General features: G+C 54.0%; 11 protein-coding genes across 11 annotated transcripts; 5 read left to right on the top strand and 6 right to left on the bottom strand.

The window, feature by feature from the left end:
• Nucleotides 1-2,676: 2,676 nt before the first annotated feature.
• On the top strand, nt 2,677-3,183 carry MRS44_004627 (uncharacterized protein; the record flags this gene model as incomplete). Its single annotated transcript, XM_065622272.1, has 2 exons — nt 2,677-2,898; nt 3,010-3,183. The coding sequence occupies 2 exons, from the start codon at nt 2,677-2,679 to the stop codon at nt 3,181-3,183; spliced, it is 396 nt and encodes a 131-aa protein (XP_065478344.1).
• Nucleotides 3,184-3,447: 264 nt separating this feature from the next.
• Nucleotides 3,448-4,035, bottom strand: MRS44_004626 (uncharacterized protein; the record flags this gene model as incomplete). Its single annotated transcript, XM_065622271.1, has 1 exon — nt 3,448-4,035. One exon carries the CDS (start codon nt 4,033-4,035, stop codon nt 3,448-3,450), a length of 588 nt encoding a protein of 195 aa, XP_065478343.1.
• A 1,601-nt stretch (nt 4,036-5,636) lies between these two features.
• MRS44_004625 (uncharacterized protein) lies at nt 5,637-7,769 on the top strand (the record flags this gene model as incomplete). The annotated part of the gene is made up of 2 exons (XM_046270646.2): nt 5,637-6,009; nt 6,067-7,769. The coding sequence occupies 2 exons, from the start codon at nt 5,637-5,639 to the stop codon at nt 7,767-7,769; spliced, it is 2,076 nt and encodes a 691-aa protein (XP_046136237.1).
• Nucleotides 7,770-10,255: 2,486 nt separating this feature from the next.
• MRS44_004624 (uncharacterized protein) lies at nt 10,256-11,342 on the bottom strand (the record flags this gene model as incomplete). The annotated part of the gene is made up of 2 exons (XM_046279389.2): nt 10,256-10,897; nt 10,950-11,342. The coding sequence occupies 2 exons, from the start codon at nt 11,340-11,342 to the stop codon at nt 10,256-10,258; spliced, it is 1,035 nt and encodes a 344-aa protein (XP_046136238.1).
• Nucleotides 11,343-12,034: 692 nt separating this feature from the next.
• On the top strand, nt 12,035-13,747 carry MRS44_004623 (uncharacterized protein; the record flags this gene model as incomplete). Its single annotated transcript, XM_046268848.2, has 3 exons — nt 12,035-12,616; nt 12,677-13,305; nt 13,354-13,747. The coding sequence occupies 3 exons, from the start codon at nt 12,035-12,037 to the stop codon at nt 13,745-13,747; spliced, it is 1,605 nt and encodes a 534-aa protein (XP_046136239.2).
• Nucleotides 13,748-14,778: 1,031 nt separating this feature from the next.
• On the bottom strand, nt 14,779-15,081 carry MRS44_004622 (uncharacterized protein; the record flags this gene model as incomplete). Its single annotated transcript, XM_065622270.1, has 1 exon — nt 14,779-15,081. One exon carries the CDS (start codon nt 15,079-15,081, stop codon nt 14,779-14,781), a length of 303 nt encoding a protein of 100 aa, XP_065478342.1.
• Nucleotides 15,082-15,329: 248 nt separating this feature from the next.
• On the bottom strand, nt 15,330-18,194 carry MRS44_004621 (uncharacterized protein; the record flags this gene model as incomplete). The annotated part of the gene is made up of 2 exons (XM_046280915.1): nt 15,330-18,095; nt 18,147-18,194. The coding sequence occupies 2 exons, from the start codon at nt 18,192-18,194 to the stop codon at nt 15,330-15,332; spliced, it is 2,814 nt and encodes a 937-aa protein (XP_046136241.1).
• Nucleotides 18,195-20,488: 2,294 nt separating this feature from the next.
• Nucleotides 20,489-22,904, top strand: MRS44_004620 (uncharacterized protein; the record flags this gene model as incomplete). The annotated part of the gene is made up of 4 exons (XM_065622269.1): nt 20,489-20,698; nt 20,755-22,444; nt 22,499-22,523; nt 22,661-22,904. The coding sequence occupies 4 exons, from the start codon at nt 20,489-20,491 to the stop codon at nt 22,902-22,904; spliced, it is 2,169 nt and encodes a 722-aa protein (XP_065478341.1).
• A 380-nt stretch (nt 22,905-23,284) lies between these two features.
• On the bottom strand, nt 23,285-24,020 carry MRS44_004619 (uncharacterized protein; the record flags this gene model as incomplete). Its single annotated transcript, XM_046275600.2, has 3 exons — nt 23,285-23,578; nt 23,689-23,847; nt 24,000-24,020. The coding sequence occupies 3 exons, from the start codon at nt 24,018-24,020 to the stop codon at nt 23,285-23,287; spliced, it is 474 nt and encodes a 157-aa protein (XP_046136244.1).
• Nucleotides 24,021-24,575: 555 nt separating this feature from the next.
• On the top strand, nt 24,576-25,442 carry MRS44_004618 (uncharacterized protein; the record flags this gene model as incomplete). The annotated part of the gene is made up of 1 exon (XM_046275601.2): nt 24,576-25,442. One exon carries the CDS (start codon nt 24,576-24,578, stop codon nt 25,440-25,442), a length of 867 nt encoding a protein of 288 aa, XP_046136245.1.
• Nucleotides 25,443-25,788: 346 nt separating this feature from the next.
• Nucleotides 25,789-26,626, bottom strand: MRS44_004617 (uncharacterized protein; the record flags this gene model as incomplete). Its single annotated transcript, XM_046283208.2, has 2 exons — nt 25,789-26,457; nt 26,519-26,626. The coding sequence occupies 2 exons, from the start codon at nt 26,624-26,626 to the stop codon at nt 25,789-25,791; spliced, it is 777 nt and encodes a 258-aa protein (XP_046136246.1).
• Between the last annotated feature and the right edge of the window lie 590 nt (nt 26,627-27,216).

The following is a 27,216-nucleotide window of genomic DNA, read 5'->3' as shown; positions in this document are numbered from 1 at the left end:
CAGGGTAGGCCGGTCGCGTTTAGAGGTTGACTCATTCTATCCGAGCCTGATGACGCCGGAGGAGGCGCTGGGGTCGTTCGTGTGGGAGGGTGCGCATCGAATCTAGGGTTTGGCCCAGAGACGCTCGATTCACAGGTCCTTGAGATCCCACACCACACTGGCTGCCTATCCCGCAAAACTCGTGAGGTAGGTATTCCGACGGCATCGACAACTGACCGTCATGTACAGTAGAGAGCAGGATGGATAGCCCGGAAGCATCAGACGGCGTCACCCCGGAGCCAATCACGGTCCCCCAAGCCGAGCGGGGGATTCATTCGGCTACCGAATGAACACCCTGTCGAGACTCTTTCCTTGATGCACATTCGAGAGCCAAAAAGGTGAACCCGTGTGCGCGTGTGCATGTATCCCCTGCCGGGCTGCCCGCTCAAAGGAGAAGGCTGTGACAGCTGCTGCGGCAAATCCGTTTCTAATAGAGGAAGATGCTTTGTAACACGGCCTGGATAGACGGGAACGGTGAATGGCAATAATCCCGTGGTGTCCACAAGCACGGCGCACAACCTAGGCAAAGAACCTGTTCGCCCGGATCTGTTAAGGATCCGGTGTCCGATGGAGTGCCCCCGTACCTAAATCGAGAGTGTGAGCCCACGGCCGCTGCTGAGGTAATGATTTGTACAACCTCCCTGGCTGCACAACATCTTGGACAGTGGGGAGAGTCCGGCAGACCACAGAGACAGTTACATGCAGTCTTGAGTCGGGACTTGTCGCGGTAACGCCAACAAGATTGGCTCTCTGTTAAGGGGTTGATAGCGCCGCCACTTGGTGGACGCACGAGCCAGAGTGAGGTGTCCGGTACGAGGGAGGTCGTTGATCATGATCGGGAGGCGGAAACAAAGCAAATCTGCTGAGTGCGAGAGTGATGGGCTGTCGTTTCACCATTCGACAATCAGATACCGAGTGATTCGCGTGCGTGCAGATCGAGGCAAGGAAAACTCATCATGTACTGCATCACCAGTTTCGCGCGTCCTCATGAGCGTACAGTAGTGGAACTGAGGCTATGACGGCACTTGCCGCTCACCACGCAATCATGATGGCTATGCCATGAATGTTTGTCGACAGGCTGACAGACTCGTTGCCATAGCGTCGATGATGCGTATTCACCGAGACAATGCAGGAACTGATGATTATCACCTTGCACATCCAGCCCAGTTGAGAGTTGTGCAGATGTTAAAGAGGGAGGGCGACCGAGACGGTCACATCCAGGCAGAGAAATGCCTAGGAGAGGGTTGACACAAACAACTAAGTGCTCCAGGCGCATCGACACTGATAAGATGTATCAATATTAATGTCGAGGGTGTGCATTGCGGCCCGCATGGCAGCCTCGAGGCTTGTAACATTAGGTGTCCTGCACCCCGTGTTTGGTCGGCGAGCCTCCGAAGCTGTTGCCAGATGGTTCCCGGAGCAACATTACGGAGCCACGAGAGACGAGCTCCGAATACATGCAAGTCAAAGCCCAAAAGGCAATTGCTTCCATCGCTTCTTCGCTGCTCGGGGCGGACTCTCCCGGGAACCAGTCACTGCAAGTGAGGTCATTGTGGGACGGACGGGTTCCCCGTGGCTGTTGGATTAACAATCCGATGGGGAGAATGGCGAGACCTTTCGGGATTTTGTGTGAGGGAGGGAGGCAGCAGGGCTGTGAATGGCCTGGAAATCCGGCCCAGACCCGGACAGAGAGAAGCATGAGATTTCCTTTGAATCGGAACGGAGTTGGACAGGCGCGCTTCTTGATTAAAGTGGTGTGTTTTTTCGCTTCCACACGGGTCAAAGAAAAGAAAGAGACATCGGTACAATTAGACATCATCTATCCTCTCATCAGGGTAGCAGATGGCAAGTGTAAGAATAAGAAGGGAGTAAATAAGTGAGATCTGAAGTATTACCTGTCATTGGGATACCCCTTCCTATCATTTTAGCATATTCTATATGAGTTCACCTGCTGCAAAAGTGATACTGTAATATGAAAATGTGTTAGGCGTGCTTTGCAGTTCTGGTGTCTCGTTTATTCCTTGACCCGCGTGCCACACTCGGCTTCCTCTTTGTCGCGACCCGGGACACGGCGAAGACTGTGGCAAGATCTGGTGCAACTCAAAAGTTTTTCTCTGGCTATTCTGGCCTTGGCCTTGGCTTTGGTCTGGCTCGGTTGGGTTGAGTTGTTGGGCGAGTCGTAGCTATCTGGGGGCCACACTCTAGGCCGCACAATCTTGAAGCACACATGGTTGGATTTCAGGTTTCGTAGCGCATCCGGGCGGCGCGGTCGGCGTCGTGGGCGTGCCTTTGAGACGAGACGAGACAAACCAAAAGCCATCTCATCCACCCATCCCCATCCCACTCCTGTTGGTCCATCCAATCCTGGCGGGAAGCCACCTGGGGTATCATTGGACAAGCCATATTGTGAATCTCTGTTGACGGTACCTAGTACGGTCGAATGCTCATGTGAAGAAGTAGCAAAATGCCTGAGCCGGCGCTTGAGGGGCTCACGGAGTTTGAGAGCAACGGTAATCGTCACAGACCCATGAGCTCGGGTCAGCAGCGAATCCGAGGGGTCCCCTCATGACCAGGCACGATATTGATGACGGATGACAGGAAATGGAGACCTCGTCGTCGTAGGTGACAGTCACAAAAATGGCAGCGGGCCAAGGCAGAGGTTCACAGGGCGGTGGCGGAGATGGCGGAGGTGTGCACTGTCCAGTCCAGTCCAGAGAGGAGCTGAAGGAGAAGAGTCATCGCTCAGCAGCCAAGTTTTGGCGGGCTGTGCTTCCCCTCAAATTGGTCAAGGCTTCTGGACGAGACCACTCTGTCCGTTCCTTTCTTGGGTTGGATGCTGAGGAATGGGGTGTGTTAGCGGTTAGTGCTTGCAGCTTCATCCTCTCGGCCTCGGGGATTTTATAAGAGGGTAGTACGCGATCTAGCAAAGTGTTTGAGTCAGGGACGAGTCTTCCCCGACTGCTGATGCAGAGCATCTTGTATTTGACTGAGGATGACGAACTCGAGCAAAGGGCAGGAGGATTCATCTCCAAGAGACAACTCAGTGAAGCCGAAAAGGGTTGTGTGGGTGACAAGGGTGGCCGGAGTGGCAGGGATACGCGAGACGCATGGACGAACCAGGCTGGCGTGCTAGTGCGTGAGTAAAGTGAATGAAGTGTCTGAGGATGAGGTGAGTTGATTGTGCACCTCAGTCAAAGACAGGAGCGCAGCGTCGTCGACAAGGCTCTTGAAAGTGGAGGCCTTGTAAGGCGTCTTGATCTGCTCGGTGATGGAGGAGATGAGGCATTCTTATGAGGCTTCAACCAACATGAGTGAAACATACAGTATCGACAGGAAAGAAGGTCTTGCCGAGGCGGGCGATGTTCTGTCTTGACGGTTGGCGATCCACTGCCACTGCCCGGGTCAACCTCATCCCTTTTGCTCTGCCACCATCCTCACTGATTCACTGATCTCTTCTGCCTTGAGGCCGGGAAGTGGTGGTCCAGTGGGAGACATTTCGTGCTTGGGAAAGGGTGGAGGTGGAGGATGTGGATGCGCCCTGGTGGGTGGAGGGGGGGAAACGCGCGCTGCAGGATCCGGATGGCCAATGAGGAAATGCCAAAAGGCAGACACGCTGCAAGGCCCATCGAGAAGGCCATGGCATGTATTAAATGCGCGATTTGAGCACTGTATAACACTGTGATGTGGAGCCGAAAGGTCCAGTGGCCCAGTGGACAGGGCCAGCGCGTCACAGAAGAAGGCGTCGACTGGCTGGTTCATCGACAAGGGCTCAGCTGCACCGTGTCGAGAGGCACGAGATTCACGGCTGCATCGTACTGGTACCTCGCGACTGGGGCTTGATGCGCGCGCGCCGTAGGTGCCGTCGCTCAACTCGCCTCTCCTCCCGGGCTCTCTGGTGCTGTCGCTGTCCCGGGCATTCAAAACTATGCCATGGCCCGCCGCTGCCATCTCCCGCCTTTTCCCCTTCCCCCCATCGAACAGCATCGTCGGCATCATGTTCGATTTCTCCCTCTAAATCCGTCCCCAGCGACTCTCTGAAGTCTGCTCTGGATCGTGTACCTCTCCACTCTCCACGACGTCTGCCTTCGTCTTTGTTGTTGTTGCTTATTTTCCCTGCATACCTTCATCTCTCCTCTCAGGCTCCCGCGACAATCCTCGTCACGCCAGGCCGCAGCGGCATTCACTTGCACCCTGCGACTTTTTCTACCTCTTTTGTGAGCAAACCGGACAGCACATCTTTTGCCGCCCAACCCAAACAGGTCGAAAAAAAGAGTCATACTTTTTGACTGCTTCCCGCCTACGGTCCACGAATTCGCCAGCCAGCACTGCCGCCCCCGGGTCCAGTCCAGTCCAGCCCAGCCAAGCCGAGCGCAGCCCAAGCCCAGCTTATCCTCTAGGGACCAACCTTGCCTCCCCTGGCCCTCTCTCTGCCCGCAGCCTAGCACCAGTCATTCGCCTTGTTGGTGAGGTGACTTGAGAGAAGTGTCCTGTCTCTCTTCCACTTGGGTGACTCTTGTGTCAGTCTCCGGACTCGCTGTCTCCCGTGTTACTCACCAGCCCTCACTCATCCCCCATCATTCTGACCATCACCATCGCCATCACCATCACCATCCTCACATCATTTCCCTTCGCCGTTTGATTCAATCCCCTCTGCATTTCCCCTCTCGTGTCTGTTGACCCTTTCCATTCAAGCTTTCACAACATACTTTCCTTACCTAGTCCCTACATCCACTCCCTCCCCAGGCTGCAGCCCCGGTACCTACCCGTCCATCCCCTTCGCCACACCCGTTGCGTCTTCCGCCGCGCGCGTTAGTCATCCTTGCCTCAGACAAACCCAGGCCAGGCACAGGCTCCCGCCGCTCACGCTCCCTCACGCTCTCTCCGAGATCGCCAGTTGGCGTCCACCTGCCACAAGCCCCGCGGTCTTTGCTCGGTTTCGCCACCGTGCAAAGAGTCACAACCCACTACGCCAGGCTGTCATTCACCACCTCAGCGCCTGGCATCTCGCCCCCCAAGGCCACCTAAAAAAGAGTCACCACTTCGGGCTACCTAATAAACCCTTCCATCTCCTTTCCAGGTCACCTCATTCCGTCTTCAGCCACACATTCCCCGTACCTGCATATCAATCAATCAACAAGTTCAACAACCACGACCTCGACCCCCGACCCCGACATCAGTCACCCTAGGATTCTTACTCGCCACTCCCTCCTACCCGCTTCGATGGTAGCCTTGTTCTAGGCCCGCCACTCGCTTCCAACCTCAACCTCGAGATTTGAAGCATTGCCGCAATGCCTGTTGACAAAACCTACCTTCTTCCAGTCGCCGTCTCCGCTTCGTCTTCCGGTCTCATCGTTTGTGTTATCAAGTCGCTTCTCGACTCTCTCGTCTAGACGCCTCCTGCTCTCACAACTACGCGTATACTTTGAGATAGCACTTGTACGCTGTCTCGAGGTATAACAACTCGACTCGGATCCCTCGAATTGCTTACGGTAAAACCACGATTTAATTGGTTGACTTAGCCCTTGACGGCGACTGGATATTCATCCTGGCTTGAACCACCCTTTCAGGCCTATTACTATAATCAACTACCACCCAAAATGAAGTGCGACGCGACTCTTTCGCCCGCCTCTATCCCCACCACCCACTATGCGCCATACAACGCATCTCTAGCTTCTTCCGCCTCAACATCTACATCCTCTGTGTGGTCCGACACCTCCTCGCAGAACTCCGACGACACCTCCGCCTCTGTCCACTCTTCCGACTCGGACTCGTGCGAATCCTTCTTCTCGGCCAAGGCCTCTGCTGCTGATCGCGTCCTCAACTTCCGACGTCACGCGCAAAAGCCCCAGACCGAGGCAGTCCCTGCTGAGCTACGCCAAAACCCTCGACGAACTTCCAACGGTCCCAAGGTCCGCCCCTCTCTGGTTAGACAGTCCGACCGAAAAGTGAACTTCGTCGATAGCCTTGTTGGTATGTTATGACTGGATCTTGACAACATGTTCGTCTGCTTAGCCGTCACCCTTTTAGATTCGTCGACTCAAATTGTCGAAGCAATTTGGCCTCTCTCTTCGGTTGTTTGCCGAAGCGAGCTGGGTAGCAAGGCGGTTCTCCCGCTGCGCACCTTTATCCAGGAGACTCTGCGCCGCTCGCGCACAAGCTACTCCACTCTTCAGGTTGCTCTCTACTACCTGATTCTCATCAAGCCTCATGTCCCGACTCACAACTTCACTACTGAGCAGCCCGAAGATCGACATGCCGATCGCGCGCTCCAGTGTGGCCGCCGCATGTTCCTCGCGGCTCTGATCCTGGCCTCCAAGTATCTCCAGGACCGGAACTACTCTGCTCGGGCTTGGAGCAAGATTTCGGGGCTCAACACTCATGAGATCAACCAGAACGAGATCGCGTTCCTCCTTGCTGTCAACTGGAAGCTCCACATCGCCGATGAGGTCTTCCAGAGATGGACTGATATTGTGCTCAAGCACACTCCTCCTCCTAGCCCTCCCTCCCCGGGTGGTGTCTCTCAGCTTGTGACCCAGCAGGTCGCCGACTGGAAGCGCATTATCCTGGGTCTCAACCCCCAGCTGACCAACCTGGCGGGTTTGATTCCTGCTGCTCCCGTTGCCGCTCGGTCAAGCGACCTTTGCGCGCTCTCGCCTCGCAGCATCCTCAACCTTCCTCAGGAAACCCGACCTTCAACTGTTTATGACTCGACCGAGTCCGCTCCCAAGTCATACAACGCGCCCATGGTTATGGAGCCTACGCCTTCTGTATATACTCCCGGCCGCGTGGCTCCAGCTCCGGCTTTGGGCATGCTACCCACCCCCCGACTTACTCCTCAGAGCAGTGGACTCTGCACTCCTGCCGCGGGTGCCGCTTCCCACATGCTTGGTAAGAGCTCAGCCATGGGCCTGGCAATGGCCCAGGCCAACAACACGAGCGCCACTCAGTATCTCGACCGCATTCCCATGTCAATTACTTCGTCGCCTCAAAGCTACTGCCCAACCCGTCGATCCTCCCTCGCCAACTCAGTCTCGACTGCCTCCTCACCCGAATCGATGATCTCGGATTCCTCGCGCTCCTCGCGCTCTTCCTCCATTTCTTCTGCCTCTTCGCTCGCTAGCGCGACCCTCAGCTCCTCCAAGCTGGGCATGCAGTCGCGATTCCGAATGTCGAGGTTGAGCAATGAGAGGCTGAGCCAGAAGCCGACGATCCCTTCGGTTCCCGAGGACTACGACGTGCACTGTTATTCGTCTTCTCCCGAGTCTTACACCGGCACGGTTAACAAGCTCGGGGACTGGTCTATGGAGACTCCACTGGCCAGACGAGAACAGCAACTGGAGGATATGACCCGCGATGCGTCCGACGCTGCTCGCGCCCTGCAGGAGCTTCAGAACTACCGCGCTGCTGAAGCTGTCCCCGCGGCATTCGCCCGGACTGGCTCCAAGCGAAGCAGAACTGCTTCTATGGATAACGGTCTCCAGGAGAATGTCCGCGAGATGCTCAATGGTCACTACTACTCTACCGAGCGCCCCGCTTGGTCCGATACGTTGGTTCGCACCCGAGGCTCTGCCTTGGAATCGAACCTCCAGATTCCCGTTCAACCCAGCCTTCCCGGCAGCGGCAAGCGAATCTGCTGCTCAGCCGAGGCGGCACAGGAGTATGCACTTTCCTCTGTCCACTCCAACATGGGTCTGCGGGGACCTGGCATGTGGGAGGGTATCCTGAACTAAACCTCACATCACTATCTACTCGTTGGTCACAATAATTTCCTTACCAACCTGATACCCCGTCGAACACCGACACGCTATATCCTTTGACTACACTGTGAAGATTAATGTCGAACTCAATACTATTTTCTATGTCAAGAAGCAAGTTACCTGGGAGGCTGGGAAGAAGGGAGTCTTTTTGCCAAAAGGCCTTTGATACCATGGCCTTGGACGGGCGTGCATCCATGCCCTAAAGAGGCATCTGGATGGCGCTCGAGGTCGAGGCCCAAAAGCGTGTTCACTTGCATGCATAACCGGATCGGACACTTGGTTGGGAGGGGGAGACGGCGGCGAAAGTCATTTTTTTCGGGAGACGGTGGGAGGCGATGATTGCACTGCATTGCAAATCTTGTATGACTAGGACGCCGCTGCATTTTTGTTTTTGTGTTTGTTGCTTTTATACGGCATTGTTTGCTCTATCATGATGGCTATAGATTCTCAAGAGTCTAGAGTTGAAAGCGATACTGGCAAACGACAAATGCCCGATGGATGGATGGATGGAATGGAATGGAATTATAGGGGGAGTAATAGGTTTGGTTCGCCATCAAGACCGACAAGACAAACCCGACGACGACTACCGAAGAAGAGAAAAGAGCCTCGGCGTCGACTTGCGGGACCTTGCGAGGTAATGGGTTCTCGCATCAACTGGAGTTCAAGCTGCCTTTTTCTGCGAACAACAAGACAACCAACAAAAAACACTTCATGATGTCTTTTCGACATACAGCCAAAGCTTGATCCACCCGACCTCTTCAAAGGCAGATTCTGGGAACTCCAATGGCAACCAACCAACCGACTTCGGAAGCGAAATCGAGCAAAAGGAGCGCCCCCAAGACTGGACTGAGGAGAGAGCGATGACGCTATGGCGAAATCTAATAGCTAGCTTGAAACAGTCTCGCGATAGTGGACTCGTGGCCGTCTTTCTTGATCCCTCGTGGAACCAACGCTCGGATAGGAGACAAGACGCCCGAGAAAGCAAGACAAGCACGAAATCAAAAAGCATTATGCTGGAAACAAACACTCATTACTTCGCCCCTTACCTTACGTTACGTTTTTGACCTTTACGCGCGGCTGAAGCGAAACAAACCCCTTTACCTGTGACCTCGTGATTACGCTGGAGACGAAAACCTACCAACGATTCATTCATTCATTACCCGCTGAGCTAACGCGCGGTTGAGAGAGAGCCTGAGGAGCCTGAGGAGCGGAGCACCTGAGGCGCAATTGTGGCCGTGAAAGCCCTTCAAAGGCGTGCATCATCTGAGCATCGCCTTGTTCTTTTTGGGTGTCGATAGCGCCTAAATCGACCACACACAAGCACCCGTGGACGAGAACCTTGCATCCGGGAACGCTAGGGACCTGCCTGGACCGTGGCCGTGAAGTCCCGGGATCGCGGTTCATTGGATGGTGTGCTCACGGTGTGTGAGTCATCTCGTTCCCCCGTCCACTTGGCACACACTTCACGGGATGTTACTCTCTTTTTTTCTCCCTTCCCCTTGAGGTTGGAGGCTTGCCGGATCAGGCAATCAGTGGCGAGGAGTGGTGTGTCTGTGTGTGGGCTCTTCTTTAAAGCCTCATGTTGTTGGTGTTGTTGGAGACGACGTGGGTTGTTGGATGTCGTTGAGTATGGTGGTGTGTGTGGGGAAAAACTGATGACGTTGAGGATCAAAGGTAAGTGGGCAGACAGGTAAGTGAAAGGTAAGTGTACTCGGCTACGAGGTAAGTTAATTTTGATAGTTGAGTGCGTGCGTGAAGTGATGTCCATGTTGTCTATCCATGTGCTGATGTCTGTTGATGTTGATGCATGGTGTTGAGGTCTCGGGTGATGCTACCCTTCCGACATGAGCCTCCCCCATCCAGTCCCGTCATGGTTCCATGACATGAAAGCTTTTTGAAGCATGGGTTTACCTTCCTCATACGGAAACTTTTTGATTTCCATGATTTGCACACAAACCCTAGTTCCCACGCCACACGATCCAAGAAGCCGATTAGTTACTGATACACAGAACGAGCCTCTATGCTGTGAGAAGATAAGCAACAATATACAAGATATCAGATACATACACACAAGAATATTAGTTTTGAAATTAATTATTATTAAAAGTGGTTAATTTGTGGCACTATGACTATGTGTCGAGACCTCGGTGCCTCACTCGGTTCGATTCCATATGCCACATAATGGTGTGCAGCAAGACGACCGAAACTTCCGCTACGGGAGACTGTAACTCTGTACATGTGAATTATTGAATGATGAACCATAATGAGTCGAAATGAGCAGTAATACATCCCATAATGGTTTGACAGGGAGGAGCCATCTGGAATCCTTGGGGTTTGACATGGTAAGACCAAAGGGCGTCGGCGAGTTAGTCATGCCTCATCGGCGAGCTGGATCTGGTAAGCTCTAGCTGCCTGAGCAAGGCCCGGGGGGATGCTTCGTGTCGCGGGGTGATGACGCCTCAATGTCTGTGGAGAGGAGATTCGTCACACAGCTCCGTGCCCGAGTAAACTTGTCGCAGAACCTCCCTGCCTGCTGCATCGTCACCACCCCATTCTAGCCGCTGCTCGATCCGTCGCCTCTCCTTCTGCAGTATGTCGGTTGGCAGACCTTGTCCTAGCTGAAGGAGGTCTAGGAGGTTGGTGATAAGCACACTGGGGACAGGGGCGTCGATGAAGGCGTTGCGGAGGCACTCGAGCCGAGATTCCCAGTCGACGCTCTCACCATCCCAGTGAAACGCCCACCCCGCCCTTCGGAGCCAGAAAAGCCGGCGTAGCTCCTCTTCATCCCAGGGCCCGGTGATGAGGGAACGGGGCGCTCGGAACTCGGGGTGGACGTCACACTGGGCCCAGCACTCGACGTCCTTGACAGGCTCCCAGCTCGATACTACCTGGTAGTCGGCTTCGAAGCACTGGCGGGCGTTGAATTCGCCCTTGTGGCCTTGGATGGGGTGGTCGGAGGTGTGCATAAGGGGGTTATTTTCCGTGTCGAGCTTCGGGAGGCAGTGCTCATAGTACCGGTCTTTGGCGTGTGTATCGGCCCATGTCTGCTGGGCCTGAAGGATAAAATCAATTTTTACCCAAGGGAGTTCGAAAACCTCGGACTATCGCAATGGGTTAGGAAAAAGAGCCTGAAAGCAGAGGAGACCGACGAACCTGGAGTCGGGGATCACCACCAACATCATCTCTAGATGTATTGCAGTTCACAGGAATTCCGAACCAATCGATCCAAGTGTCGTGAAACGTCCACATAAAATGTCGTAGGAGGGTAGCACGGCCGGATAGCTTTGCACCGATAATAGGGGAAGAGCGCGGCAGGGATAGGCTGGCGCTGTAGAGGAAGATTATCTCCAGGACCTCGGCAGGTAGAGATTGTAAAGTCGGGCGTCCACGAAGGGGCCGGGAGGCGAGGACATTAGAGAGTGAGCGTTTCATCTTTTTGGGACTTGGTCCGTTGTCGTCTGTCGAAGGGTTGGGGCGTAACTTGGATGGTTTGTTTCCAGAGGGAGCTTTGCGTTTGCCTCGAATGCGGATTGGGGTAAGGCCCATATCGAGGATATAGTATTTGGGAATCCAGATGTCGATATGAAGATGTAGAACTGAATGGTGATGGTGGTAATACTAGTTGGTTGCTGTGCTGAGCTGGGACAATGATTGGACGAATGGTTCAGATTGTAGCACCAAGTCGAGAAAACTTGGACCGGATCCTCTGGATGGAATGGCTCTATCTCAGGCGAGGGGAGATGCTTGGTCCAGGTAAGATTGAAATCCTTAGATTTGCAATCAAGTTGATAGGAGCTTGATAAAGAAATCTGGGATGGCTGATGGGAGGTTCAAGTAGGCGTTGATATGGAGGCCCTTTAAGCTCAGAGTATAAGATATCAAACGATGACCCCTAGACTTAACCCTTAGATGATGAATATTAAAATCTTTAAAGAGTCTTACCTTGGCTATTGCTCAGTCTCACGGGTTATCGTGGTTCGCCCGCTCCAACTGCCATCAAGTTGAGCGGCGAATCGAAGTGCAAATGGCCCGTGCACGACCCCGGAATCCCAGCGTAAAAATTCGGGTTGCCTCCAAAACTCCAACGGCTTGGTTCTGATGACTAAGGCAAGTCAACCTCCAACTTTTGCTATCCACGACGATAACTGGTCGAGAAGCTCTCTAACTCGACGACCTAACCACCCTCAACGCCATCGCCAATGCTTGCGTGAGTCGATTGACGCGCGGATTCCTCAGAGATGTCAACTCTGCGCCCGGTCCCCTCTCGAAGCCTGCTGCGATTCCTACGGTACCAGTCCAAGAGGGCCTTTGCAACTCATGGCCCAGAAGCGATAGCCGGCCCGGTCCTGTGTCGCCGGGCTCGATCCTCGAATCTTGCGACACGAAGGCAGTCTAGGTCACTTGCTACGACATACGAGCGCCGTACTGCAACATTGGAAGCCTCATTCCTCAACCTCGAGCCGATCCTGCGGAGGCTCAAGAGCCAAGACCAGCAACAGTTGACGTCGACACCGAGATGCAACTTTAGTACCTCGCGCAGTGTTGGCTGGTTCAAATGGGGTCGATCCTCGACGGGTTCTACACCAAAGTGGCATGAGCGACTATGGGGGATCACAGGCCGAAAGTGTGAAAAATCCCTAAAGCCCGACGATCTTCCCAGCCATGATGAGTACAGCGACGGTTCGTCGATATTCAACAGTCGTCGAACCATGGCGGCCAAGGCGGCGTCCGAGCCACGGCTGCGCTGCACAGAAGTGGACGAGAATGGCAACGTGATCCTGGTGGATGGCGAGTTCAAGAAGACGGAGCTCATCGCCAAGGTATGTCGCTGCAACCCCGCGATTGATATTCGATTAGATGTTAACGATGCCTGTTACCAGTATGGTCTGCTGCCCCGAGACTTGCGAAAGATCGACTCGTCGAATCTGCCTCATATCCTCATCCGTCCGTCGGCCATCCTGCTCAACCTTCTGCACCTGAAGGTCCTCATCAAGCATGACCGTGTACTTCTCTTCGATGTCTACGGCTCGAAAACCTCATACCCCCAATCGGCCTTCATGTACGACCTGCAAGGCAAATTGCAGCAGAAGAACACACAAGGATCGGGCTCGCTGCCCTACGAGTTCCGGGCGCTGGAAGCCGTCTTGACCTCAGTGACGTCAGAGCTCGAGGCCGACTTTGAAGCGGTGCGCGAGCCGGTCATGCACATTCTCAGCGAGCTTGAGGATGATATCGACCGGCAGAAGCTGCGCGTGCTTCTCATCCTGTCCAAGAGAGTGAGCACCTTTGAGCAAAAGGTTAAGCTGGTCCGAGATGCCATCGAGGATCTCCTTGAGGCGGATGACGACCTTGCGGCCATGTACTTGACTGAAAAGGCGCACGATCTCTACAGGGGAATGGATGATCACACCGAGGTTGAGATGCTGCTTGAGTCGTATCACAAGTTGACGGACGAAATCGTCCAAGAGGCAGGAAGCCTCGTTTCGGGTATTCGAAACACGGAGGACATGTAAGCATGATATTCCATGCCAAAATGTCGTGTTGCTAACATTTACAGTGTTCGTGCCATTCTCGATGCGAATCGAAACGCTCTTATGCTGCTCGAGATCAAGTTCAGCGTTGGAACGCTGGGCCTTGCCATGGGAACCTTCCTCGCTGGTCTCTACGGCATGAACTTGGAGAACTTTATCGAAGAGACTCATTGGGGTTTCGGAAGCGTCACTGGAATCTCGGTCATCTTCTCACTCATCGTGTGCTGGTACGGTCTGACCAAGCTACGCCGTGTACAGCGTATCAAGATGATGGACGACGAGCGACCACGGATCCCTCGCGGCCAGGTCTACTTCCCCGATGACCGGACAGCATTGGGACTCCTGGATAACAGAAATCGCGAGATGTTGCGGCGGATCAACATGCAAAAGGCCACGGCGGCAAAGAAGCGGTGGTTTTAAACGTCTTGTATATTAGAAATTGGGCGTTCCTGGACTTCTCGACGGCACAGACACCGCCACATGTACAAAATACTTAGAGAGATAGCCCCCGATACCAGATACCTACTCATCTCAATGAGGTTCGAGTTCGAAGCAGAATATACCAAATGCGGACATTACACACACAACGTCGAGCAACCGTCATGGCTGCAAGCTCGGGAACTCGAACCAATGAGGCCAGCGGCACAGAAAACAGGGGATGCCCTGTTCCCGACGCGTCTTCTCCATGGGGATTCTTGATCGCCGCGGTGACACAACCGTCTATGATGATTGATCTCATCATGACTTTGTGACGTCACACTCCTACTGTACTACAACACTTTCATCAAACAAGGCCATGTCACACAACTAAAGGAGAAAATCAGTGGATCCACTTGCAGGGGAACCTCCTGGTCAATTCGATGTCCCTGACGTCGCAGACGCAACCTCAAGAGCACAAACGGAATTAACAGAAAAAAAGAAGGGCTACGGCGGCCGAAGGATGCACAATGGCCTTGATTTTGGGACATTGGTGCCAGCCACACGGCGAGCCGCGTACGTCATGGACGCCACACATCTGACCAATTACGACTCTTGGATGATGCATTAGCCACAGGACCAAAAGGCACTTGTGGCTGGAGGTCATGAGGCGAAGGATCGAGATGGGTGAACCTGACGTCAGGGAAAGAGAATTGTTTGATGAAAGGGGGAAAACATGGATGGCAGGCGCGAACCTGGGGGCAGGGATGGGGCAGGATCTTTGTATATAAGGATGCAGGGGAACCTGAGGGGGAAGAGGAACATTCCAACTCATCACTCAAAGACAACGCATAAACCGACAACAAACCACAAACAAAAACCATCAATTCTTCCATTTCCACCTAAGACAACTCTTTGCGAAAGCAACCACCGAAAAAAACACACCTAAAACAAAACCCTCTACAAATCCTTCACAATGGGTGGCATCATGTCTTGTGTACGTCCAGCCACACTGCACCGCCTCACACACAACACTAGCTAACATTTGACTCTCCCAGATCCGCTCCGTCTTCCAGACCATCGGCGACGCCATCATGGCCGTCATCAGCGGCATCGGCAACATCATCCACGCCCTCATCAGCGCCGTCGTCCGCTTCTGCGGCATAATTGTCAGCTTCCTGACCTGCGGCTACTGCGGTAGCCGCTCCGGACGAGCCCGTCGACGCACCGGTAGACACATGCGGACGACGAGGGTCTAGGGGAGGAAGATCCCGCTTGTGAAGAGGATCTGAGAAGGAAGATTGTGAGAGGGGGAGAGCGAGTTTGGAGAGATTCATCATGAGACGGCCGACTGTTTTTCCTTTTTGTATGATTGCGTTAGCATAGGATACCCAATCCACCTTGTCCTGTTAAACTTAAACATGCCCTTCAGATGTTGTGTATAAGTGCCTACATCCTTCTCGTTCATGTTGGTTAATGTTCCAACCTAAGACAGTGGACCTTTAACATTGGATAATTCATTCTATGAAACTTGTACAACACAAGAGCAAGACATTATTGTGTATCATGTATTCTTGTCTTCTACCTAGTCATCCTCTTCCATGACATTCCGGTTAAAGAAGCCGTGAATCTGTCGTCCAGCCGTCTTGCCCACCAACGGTTCCAGCTCTTTCTCTGTCATGTTGGCCACCTCACGAATGCTCTCCGTCTCAAGCACCAAGCTCTTGATGTTCTTGGGCGTGACACCAGGCACAATGGCGAGCATATCCTGTGGCTCCTGGTTGAACGCCTGATCCTCGGCGCGTGCATCCTTATCCAGACCGGCCCTGACTGCCGCAATTGGATCTGGCTCTTCCTCCTGCGTCTTGAGCAACTCAAAGATCTCGGCTGTCTGATAGGGAGACGAAGACCAGATGATGCGGAGCTTGGGGAAGGCCAGCGTGAGTAGCACTAACTTGGATTGAAGGTCTGAAGACATGTTGGTTGGAGCAACACTGTTCAAGCTGCCCGAGAGGTCGGCAAACGGTTCTAGAGTAAATGACTTGTTTTGGTCAAATTCGATCAGGAGCATCGGGCTCTTGTAATGCTGGAACATGGTCTCAGCCTGGGTGTACAGTCGACCGTCCTTGAATGACGAGATCAAGTCGCTGATGGACTTTCGCTCCACACAGATGTTGGGAGAGAGGATGTAGTCGCCCACTGTGAGCATACATGGCACAATGATCATCGATCGTCCGTGAAGTAGTGATGGCAAAGAAGAGCGGAACTCTCGCACATCCACAACCACTCGTGGTGGCTCAGCCGTTGCTGCTAGCCTGCCACCACCGGCGATTCTTGTGTTGACAGTTCGCAAAAATGCCTCCTCAGGATCTTCAGCGGGATCGACTGTCATGACTAGTGACATGCTCGCTCTCTCCTTGATGAGCTTGGTGAATGCATCCTTTTCCCGGCGGACCGACGAAAGGTATTTCTGTTCTTCGACTGAGCCACCGTAGTACATGAAGTAAACTCTGACGTTCCGGTCATTGTGTGACGACCGGTATACCTCGACTCGTCGGATAAAGGCTGCATCTGGCTCGTACATGATGATGTACCGTGGTTTGACTTCCTCGAGGACGTGTTCGTCCTGGTCTCCGTCATAGGCGTGGGCGACAATAAGATCTTGCATGTCGTACAGCTGAAAGTAATCTTCCATGTTGTCGAGAGGGTCCGCGATAACTTCCTCCTTTTGCTGTGCCTCCTCTTCTGTTAGCTGGACCTCGGCCATGAGATCAGCGACTTCTCCTGGCTTCTCAATGTACTGCATGATGCTGCCATTTTCTGCCCGACCCATCGAGGCGCCGACATTGCCTCCACCGCGCACCCGTCTTCTCTTGTTCGCCGGTGCTTTCCCGCCCCTGTGACCGCCCATACCTGGACGAGAGTCAGTAGCACCATTCAGAGCCTTTTGATTCTCGGCAAATAGAGTCGCGCTGACTTGGGCAAACTGCCTCTTCCACCTAAGATAGTTTCGCAGTCGCCTTCGCATCATGAACGCGGCAGATGGCTTATCTGCATCTTCTTCATCCTCGTCTGGCTTCTTCTCCGTTTTGGGCTTGACATGCATTGTCTGTAGAAAGTCTCGTAGTTGCCTGCATGTGTCTGTGTTGGAGCACATGATAAGAATGCTGCCGTTGGAATCGTCCTTGACGGGAGGTTCGAAATACAGATCGCGATCGATCTCCTCCAAGACTTCGGCCAAGAGCGACCACTTGGGAAGCTCTTCAAGGACTGGCCGAAGGGAATCAATATTGGATTCTCGGGCGGCATCTTTTGCTGTGGCTGAGTAGACACGCCGTCTTGCCGTGTCAAAGATGGTTTGTGCAGCGTCAAGGAACAACCAAGGTGACTGTGTTTGTCGAGTTGACCCTGGAGGAGGAGAGTGCGCAGCATGGATGGTATCCAGATGCTGAAGAAACGAGACAGCGTCATAAGTCAGGATGGAGTTGAGCATGGTTCTGAGCACCGTCAAGTCGTTGACGATCTGCTTAGTCTTCCAGCTGACACGATGCCAATTGGGATCCAGCTGTCGTCGGACCATGACATCAAAGTTCTTGAGAAGAGCACTGTCGAGGTTCCAGTCGTCCATTTCCAGGCCACTGTTACCCTTCTTGAGCTCGTGAATGCTGACCTCGACGCACTCCATGATGGCGTTTTGGATCTCCCTCATCGAGTCTGTCATGGGGACCTCAAGCTCGATGACCTCGGCCTTCTTCTTTCCCTCCAGAGACTGCGCAACCGTGACGTGAAACCTAGGCCAGAGCGAGGCTTTTCGAAGGAAAAGATTCCTCATCATGGTAGCCAGAGGCGAAAAGCCCGTGGTGAAAGGATCGGGATTGTCGGAAAAGGCCTTGAGGAAGCCGACCTTGTTCTTCTGCCGGTAGACTCTGAGAATGAAGGCTTCGAGAGAGGTTGCGACAACGCGATCAGCGTGAAGGAGGACAAGGCCAGTGATGGACTCGGGGTTCAGCAAGCTTGTCAGGAGATCGACTACTAGGATGCGCGACGTGATACTGAAAATACCACCGCCAGCATACATCTTTTCTCTTGCGCCAACGCTCTGGAGGTCGGTGTTGACCACAGTCAAGCCGCGTGCCTTGGGGGACATGCTTATGGCGGCATGCTCAGCCAATGCCTCTCCAATCCAGCCATTCTCTCGGTCTTCGGCCCCGACAATGACTATCAGGTTGTTTCCGGCCGCATCGTACGAGTGGAGGAGGTTGTTGATCAGGCGCATCAGCCCAAGGCCGCGGGCGAGAACGACGAGCTCATCTTCGGCTCGGAGCTCCTGGAACAGATTCTGCTGGTACTCCTTGGGGATGGTCAGTTTGGGGTGGGTGGTGGGTGGCTATAGGCAACTTACGAGCGGAAGTGAGAGCTTCACTGGTTGGGGGGCATTGCTTGCAGACATGCGGGCCACCCGAGTGATGGTGCTGGTGGTGGAAGAGGTGTTGAAGGTGGGAAAGATGGCTGGCGTGAATGGCGATCTTGGTGGGGAGGATCAGGCTGCGGCAGGGACCAGCCATGATCTGAACAAGGTGAATGGAAGGCCTCAAGACATGGATAATAATATCAATGATGCCAAAGGCCCGTATTTATCCGATGTATATTAAGTAATTTTATTCAACTTGGTGTTGTCATCGCCGACTTGATGGAGTTATGGTTGTAGAGCCTTTGCACAGAGCCAAGCATTTACCCCAGCTTTTGCTAGACAAGGATGGGATACTTCTTTACTCCGTAAACTGACAGTTATCCAGAGAACGAGTCGGATTCATATTGTAACAAATCGAAGCTCTAGCCCATTTAATTCCTTGAACCTGGCTTTCAGGCATACGTCAGACCTTGCGAGCGGAAAGATGATCTGCTGCGAATGACTTGCATGAAAGTAGAAACATGACTTCAACAGATCTCCGTTCACAGATAACGGGCGTCCTGTCAAAAGCCGGCTAAAAATTGCGATTGGTGAATCCGTAGATGATTTTCTCTCCGACGAACGCTACCAAGATCGAGCTTGTTCAAGACCTTGGTTTGGCCGTCTCACAGTGATGCCCACTTACATTGTTCACACCACAATCTCGAGGGCACCACGTCATGGTACGATGCGTCAAGTTCGGCATCGGCTCTTCTTGCAGGAAATAACCAATTAGCGAGTTTCCCCAATCTCTTGTGACACTCTTGCAGGCTCCCTAACGGCTTGCGTTTCTTCCCGTCGCGATCTGATTCACGCTGGCGCCACAGGCCGTCTTACGTAGTTTGCGTTTTGGTGAGCCAGTGGGAGGGGAGACGACGTCATCGCCCGTCGCGGCCATGATGCGTTTGCCAACTACAAATAGGACGACAATATCCAACTTGTGGACAAGACTTCAGATCAAGACACCAAAAACATTTACAAAGACAAGAACCTACTCTCAATACAACACTCTTCCCAAGCAAACCATCAAAATGACCGGCACCGAGCAGCAGAAGGAGGTTAGCTCTCCCAAGTCCAATACTTCACCAACCCATGACTGACACACTCTGCCACAGGGCGAGAAGCAGTTCTCCATCCAGCCCATCAAGGACGAGGTCAAGGACAAGGTGTCTGCCTTTAACGCGCACCCCGGCCCCGCCGTTCCCAAGGAGATGCCGCAAGAAGAGGGAACCAAGGAGGAGCGCAAGGCCAAGATGGAGGCTCTGAACAAGAAATAAGCAGCATTCGCTTGCTGATATGACTGTACGACTAGACATGGGAACTTGCACCAGACATGATATAATATGATAAAGATATTCTCTTCCTGCGCATGGATGTCCGCAATCTTCAGTTACATGTAATCTCATGCTCGTATACGTATCCGATAGCTTTGTTTGACGGCACTCTCGGAGCTTCAGCTTCAGGCTGACGCGCAGTCGATTCCATCTTCCCCCCTAAATGCTGCTCCACTGAACCCACAGTTGGCGGCTATCTTGGTGGTAATCTGTGGCTGCCCAACAGTTGTGCGTGCCCATGTACGGAGAAATTTCTAGAACCCTGCTTGTGGCTGAATCTGCGACTCGTCACGACCTGAGCCAGCCCTGAAGAATAGAATGTCTTATTGTTCTTGATCAAATGCCGCTGAAGAATCAACACTCGAAGCTCCATTCACAAGCTTCCATTCCTGCTAAAAAGCAAATCTATCGTTTCCTGCAAAAGGACGTAGACTGCCCCGCTCGGAGGCTTGGCAGGTGGCTGTGCTGACCTTCCGAAAGCGCTTCTTTCGCCAGCGGCTGTGGCTGGTGCCCGCTCTCCGACTCTTCTTACGCCTCATCAAGCGCCGCCCGGCCAGCCTGGTTCCCCACGGACCGACACTTTGACATCCATGCGACGTCCATCCGTGCTCCTCTCCCACGCCATTTGAGACGGACCCTCTCTTCTAAGCCCGAAAGCTCGGGCGCTGTTTGCACATTCTATTCTCTCTCTTTGTCCGCTGCCTGGAATCTTTGGGCCTACTTCCCACCCCCAGAATTCGGCTGCCTCACGCGAGCGCCAAGCGACTCACTCTGACCAGACGCCGAAAGAGGAGACCGACTAAGCGCCACTCCACGCGTCCAGCTCAGGCGACAACTTGACGGCTTCGTCTCTTCCCTTCGCTCATACTCTTTCTTGCCCGTACATCTTCGAGATATCGGTGCTGAGACGTCGAATCGACCCGAATCCCCTTCTCCGACCCCCTCGAGCACGACGTCACAATGCCGTCCATCCTCAGCGACGACGACAAGGACACCGTCAAGCGGATCGTGCCCAAGCAGTCCAACAAGATTCAGGCAGTGGCCGTTGCTAGGCTCTACGTCGCTTACCCCAATCGCTCAAAATGGACCTATACCGGACTTCAGGGAGCTATTGTGCTCGCCAACGACCTGGTTGGACATACCTACTGGTTGAAGCTGGTCGACATCTCGGTATGCCCCCTTGGCCTGCCTCACCACCTCTCTCATCAGCCCGCTAACCTATTCAGCCCTCCAATCGAGGAGTCATCTGGGACCAGGAAATCTTTGATACGTGGCATTACAACCAGGACCGAACCTTTTTCCATACTTTCGAACTGGAGGAGTGTCTAGCTGGTCTAAGCTTCGTCGACGAAAAGGAGGCCAAGCAGTTCAAGAAGAAGATGGACGAGCGCGAGAAGAATGCGAGCCGAGCCACCAAGTCTACACCCTTCGGAGGAGGTGCCCAGCCGACTCACAAGCACGGCATCCTTGGGGGTCTTTTTGGTCACCGCCATTCCTCTCATTCCCACAACACGGCCCCGACCCCTCCGGAATCTCCACGAATGACCTCGAACCCCGTCCAGCATCATGTTGTCAACTCCACGGGAAGCATCAATGGCGTCAAGCCATCCGAGTTTGCGCTCCTCGACGCTTTTGATCCTCTCTGGCGCGAGCATTTTGGTGCCGATCTGCAGGAAAAGGGGTTGACCGACGACTTTATCAAGGAGAACCAGGAGTTTATCGTCGACTTCTTGAGGGAGGAGCAGCAGAAGCTGAACCAGCCGCACTCGACGCCGCCACCACCGCCTCCTCCTGCGTCGGCACCTCCTACCAACGGAAATGAGGGCCGCGGCTCACGAGCTCCACCTCCGCCTCCGCCCGCGACCGGCCGCCATTCTCCTCCTGCGCCTCCGGCCCCGAGAAAAGGCGGGCCCCCACCTCCGCCGGCTCCGCGACGATCCGGCAAGGCGGAGTCTCCTGCCGCGCCTGAAAGGCCGGCGTCACCTCCCCGACCCAAATTCAGCGTCCCTCCGCCATTGGCCGATGCCGGCAAGTTCTCGCGTCCAGAGCCTCCGAAACCAGCTGCTGCGGCCCCCAACCCTGGGCCACCACCGCCTCCTCGGCCGGCCAAGACGCCGCTCGATCCGCAGAAGAACGACGGCCACAAGTTTGGCGTTCCTCCCCCCTTCGCCGGCGCGAGACTTCCTCCCCCGACACCCAGCCGTGGACCAGTTCCCCCTCCGCCTCCCCCGCGTGCGAACGATTCCCATGCTGCGCCTGCCGCTGTTCCTCCACCTCTACCACCAAAGGTGCCGGCATCTGGAGCTCCACCACTGCCTCCTCCGAGCTCGCGTCCCGTACCCCCTCCCCCGGCCGCCAGCAGTCATCCTCCTCTTCCGCCGCCTCTACCCCCGACCAACAATGCGCCTCCGCCTTTGCCTCCTACCAGCGGCGCTCCTCCTCCCCCTCCGCTACCCCCGACAAGTGGTGCTCCTCCACCCCCTCCTCTGCCGCCAACTTCAGGCGGTGCACCTCCTCCTCCTCCACCTCCTCCGCCGCCCCCGGCAATTTCTGGTGCACCTCCGCCCCCACCTCCACCTCCCATGCCCCCGATGGGCGGCGCGCCTCCTCCACCTCCGCCCATGCCCAACCGCGATTCTGGATACTCATCAGGTGTCCCAGCGCCCGCTCTGCCATCAGCAGATACTGGTCGATCGGCCATGCTGGGAGATATCCAGCGAGCTGGCGGTATCGCCTCGCTTAAGAAGGTTGATCGCTCGCAGATTCGCGACCGAAGTGGTGCCCAAGTTGCTGGTGGTGAGTCTGGCGGCGGCGGCGGTGCCGCTGGAGCTCCCGGTGCACCTGGTGGTGGCGGTGGTATGGCCGATGCTCTGGCTGCCGCGTTGCAGAAGCGAAAAGAGAAGGTCTCTAAGAGTGGTAAGTTATGACAATTTCAACGATATCTGAATCAGGGTTTCTAACAGCAAATAGACGACGAGAGCGACAATGACGACTGGTAAAGTGACACACTACAGCGACTCAAGAGGAGGATATGATAAACGAAGCCGGAAAAAATCATGGTTCGTCGCTTGGATGGAAAGGCTTGCGCACACGAGCGAGAATGGAGTCTGCTCCCACACCTTTACGTTCTAGGCCGCTGAGCAAGCGCGGCCGCAACATCTTCATAGGGTTTGAAATCTTGTCAAGTTGGCTTGTTTTGCGTGGGCATCCGTTATGGGTCTGGCACGGAAAGGAGGTCAAGCTCTGGAGAAAAGCCCGCATGGTGTTGAGGAGTTTCGAATTTCTACGAGCGCGAGTTGCGAGGCGAGATCACGGACAGATCGAGCAAGCGTGTGTGTGTGAGCTTGTTGAGTCTGGATACGTGGTAGACGAATAAACAGTATTCATGAAAAAGTGAGCGTTCTCTTATCTTGTCTAAACCAGTACTTTTGAGACGAGTGCGATAGTCGCGATGCATGCATGAGAAACCTTGATCGTCCAGTACAACCAACAAAGACAACAAGACAGAAAACAGACATGAGATTTGATGGAAAAAGAAGTTGACAGGCCGTGACGTCCCTCCCACCACGGCCGTCCAGGGCTCCACAGCAACTACTGTCGTGGGACCCAAGGAATAGAGTTGAGGGCTCATCCAGGGGTTTGAGAGAGAAGACAGTATCAACGACGCCGGTTGGGGAAACAGAACGACTGATTCTTGACCGGGACGTCGGGGGCTCGGTGGAGTGAGAAAGAGACGGGGGAGACAAAGGGCGACTCTTAAATGTCGTCGATGTCGACCTCCTTCTTGCCGCCGGGGCCGGCGTCGGACTCCTCCTCCGAGTCGGCGTCACCGAACTCGAAGTAGGCTTCGCCATCCTCGCCCTGGCCGAACGAGTCGGTCTCGTTGATCTTTGCGTTCTCGGGGAGCTCGCCGTAGGACTTGAGGGTACGGGCCTCGTCGGCAGTGTACTTGAGGATGACGTCGCCCTTGTTGTCCTGGAAGTCGCGAAGGGAGAGGAGGATAATGTCGCCCTGGTTGATCCAGACCTTCTTGCGCATCTTGCCGCGGATCTATAGATGGGGGATTTTGTTAGCTGGTGACATGTTCTGGGCGGATGGTGACGTTTGAACGCGGGTCATTTCGGGTGAGGGGCAATTTTTTTTTTCTTTGTGTCACTTACGTTGGCGAGACGCTTGCTGCCGTCAAAGCACAGGGCCTCGAGACGACCGTTGCCGAGCATCTTCACGACCTGGGCGTACTCCTGGCCATCCTCCTTGAAGGTGAGCTCTCGGCGCTGGTCATCGTTCTCCTTGGTACCACGTCTGCGGTTCTTGCCGCCCTACAGAGATAGATATGTTAGCAATGATGAGGTTTCGCTGTTGTTACGCGCGGTAGGCTTGTGGTGATGGTGGGGGCGGGGCATCTCGGTTCGGTTGCGCGTAGAGATGCGACGTCGAAGGAAATCAGTGGACGTTGGAGTGAGTACTGTACCTTTCCCTTGTTCTTAGGCATGTTGATGAGTTTGGGGTCTGTGTCTTTGGATTGAGAGAGAGGTGAGGTTTGGTCTGGGGAAAGTGGTGATGATGTTGTTGTGGTGTCGTTGGTTTGAGAAAGTGGATTTTTCCAAGGCGACTTTGGCTTGGTTGCTGACTGACGGAGTTGGGCTTTGTTTGGGCGGCGGGTGGGCTTGTGATTCAGAACTAGACCCAGAATGAGTCAAAGTGTGGCGTATGACTGATCCTCTGATACTTTTCCTGCGGGCACGAACTTTGCTGTGAGTGTGGTACCCCGTTATCATGCATAACATTGACAGTGACTCTGACGGTGGCGGCTAGGATTTGTTGGCGGGGCAGGATTATTGCACCGCCACTGTGGCTTTTACGGGAATTGAATCTTGAACATCCAATGCCGGCTCCGAAGATGGCGACTTCATCTTCGACGACGTTTTCCCGTTCGCTCCATCGCCCGCTGTCGCATTGACTTTGCGCACGCCAATCATAGGCGCAAACGCATTCGACGATCCTCTGACCACAAAATGGTCAGAAGCCGCTCTGCCATCTCATCATCATGGCGGTAGCTCGAGCTTCATCAGGGCCTAGACTGCTGTCATGGTCCCTAACCTCTCTCCGATGCGCCTACTCTACAACGACGACATCTTCATCCTCGACATCTACCTCCTCTCCTCCTCCCCCTCGAACAGGCAAACCGAATCTATCAAGTAGAGGCCCATCAAATAGGGCCCCTCGAAAATCCTCACCAGAGAATGCAGACCAACCCCGAAGAAAAGGTCTAGAGGGACCGCCGCCGGCCAGGAACCCGCAATTAGACAACCCGAAGGCGCAGACCAACTTTTATATCCCCGCGCAGGCCAAGTTTTTTGTCCAGCCCAATGGAAGGTTGAGGACGACGCCCGACGTGTGGCAGTTCCTCCACGAGACGGGCATAGAATACAACAACTCGAAAGCTCTGAGGATATGGCTTGGCCCGGAACATCGACGCATTACCGACAACTTTAGCTGCAGCGTGCAGTACTCGCCCGAATACATACTTCACCCATATCACCTACAATATCTAACACCGCATCAACACCCGTTAACACCAGCTGTGATGGCCCAGTACCGGCAGAAACTGGTCGACGAGCAGCTTTGGATATACACCATGAACCGGGGCGGGTTCGTCGGGGTGGTCAAGGGCATCACGCAGCGGAGGTTGACTTGGGCGTTGGCGAGTGCGCTGGAGGAGCTGGGACACCCTGGCACTGGGATCCGAGGGACGGTGATAGTGACGCTGGGAGATGTGCTGAAGGCGGCACACTCTCCGGCTCACCTATTTGGCCAAGGCGTTGCGCAGGCGATCGATAGGGAGTGGAAGCAATATCTGTGGAGGAAGAAGTCGGAGCCGGTGAAGCCGGCACGTGCTCACCGTTTTGGTTAAGGATATCATTTACAAAGGGTGAAAAGTTGATGGATGAGCTGCTAGTGAACTTCGACCTCATGGTTAAGGAGAAGTGAGGCTATGCCCCCAAGAACGGAGATGTCTCTTGTTAAGGATTAAGGAAATGCCCAGGTTGTACCTAACGACCAACCAAGGCTGCAGGTGCAAGAAAAGCTGCAGCAAGTATATGAGAGATGATGTTGGATGGTTTGGCTGTATAATAGTCTATGAATGAATACCTTGTGCATTGGCTGTGCCATTGAATCAATGACGCCCCCCTTTTATAGCTTTAATAACAGAAGGCGTGAAGTTTGTAGAATTATATCATCTTATTGAATCCCTTTCTTCACGCTGCCTCTAGCCAGCCCTCCCTTCGCAAGAATTTGCGATGGTCTCGGTACGTTTCTAACAACCCAGTTATCGCTACGTACATGGCGTGTCTCAACTGTTCTTTAGTCTGGCCAAATGTCACCATCTCCAGGTCTATGGCCGTCACTCTACCGTCTACGAGGATGAAGTTTCCTAGTTGGGTGTCCTCGAGGCGCACGCCAAAGCTGGCGATGGCAACATAACATTCCTCGAGCAGTCTTGCAAGCTCCTCGAATTCCAGGAGCATACCTGCGGGCTCGCGTAACGACGCGCCCCCGACGTCTTGGATGATTATCGACCTGAAACCGTTGCGCCGGACTTGACCGTAGTAAACGGGCACCACGACGCCTTGCACGGGTTTCAATTGCTTGTAGGCTTGGATCTCGGTGTCCATAAGCTCATCAGCATCTCCGTGCTCCTCTTCCTTGCCCTGTCTCTCAGTCTTGAGGACAATGTTTGTCGGAAGAAACCATTCAGGAAAGACGCGCTCAACGAATGAACGGACCAGGTGAGGGAAGAAACCCACCACACCGTGAATGAATCGCTGGAGTGGTGAAGGATCCACGCGCAGTCGCAGCACATTGGGATGATACCTATCAACAGCTCGGCCAGTGGCGGAAACCAGACGCGTCCGAAACCAAAATTGCTGTACAAAACAACATGAGCCCAAGGTTGATCGTGAGAATACTTCCTCAGCTACGACTAACCACTGTTTGCAATGATGGGGTAGGCTCTTTGCGGCCACCCGCTGCCGTCAAGCGATACCGATCCGGTTCACCAGGGATTTTAAACTTGGGCAGCTCGATCCCCGTCATCGGCTGTGGAGCGAGTCCGAACACCAGGCCTTTTGGTCTCGCAAGTGACCTTCCATTTTGACGTAGTTCTGGACACGGCAATCAAGATCTTGTTGGCTGACTTGACTTTATTTTGGTCAAGTCGGTTTCATTCCCCCTGAGGCCTCGGCGGCACTTTTATCCTTGTCATCACCAGGCCAGCCCAGCACGCAGCACCAACAGACAAGTTACCTCAGGATAGCCTCCATCATCATTAGCCGCCATGGGTGCTGTTGGTTGGTTTGATTGTTTCCCACCAACGACAGACACAGGCCGCTGCAGGCTGCAGGCTGAAGGCGGCAACGAGCAGGCAGCAGGTCTGGGCAAGAAGCCTTCCAGGTTGGATGGAAGAGGGTGTTTACCCCATTATTTGAGGGGATTTGGATAGTTATCAGGCTCTACATTGGTAAATCCAAAGGCTTCTATCATCGTCATCATCACCATCATCGTTACTATCATAACTATGAGTTCAGTCCAGTCACTTATTTATGACCACCCTTCTAACTTTATAGCCAATCCCAATATAACTTCATATACGGGGAAAACATGGGCGAAATCATATGCGCCCATCC

The sequence above is a fragment of the Fusarium solani genome (assembly GCF_023522795.1).
Source record: "Fusarium solani strain SB1 chromosome Unknown bctg00000002, whole genome shotgun sequence".
Classification (NCBI taxonomy): Eukaryota; Fungi; Ascomycota; class Sordariomycetes; order Hypocreales; family Nectriaceae; genus Fusarium; species Fusarium solani.
The sequence above is the reverse complement of the archived record's forward strand: the minus strand, read 5'-3'. Positions and strand labels throughout refer to the sequence as shown.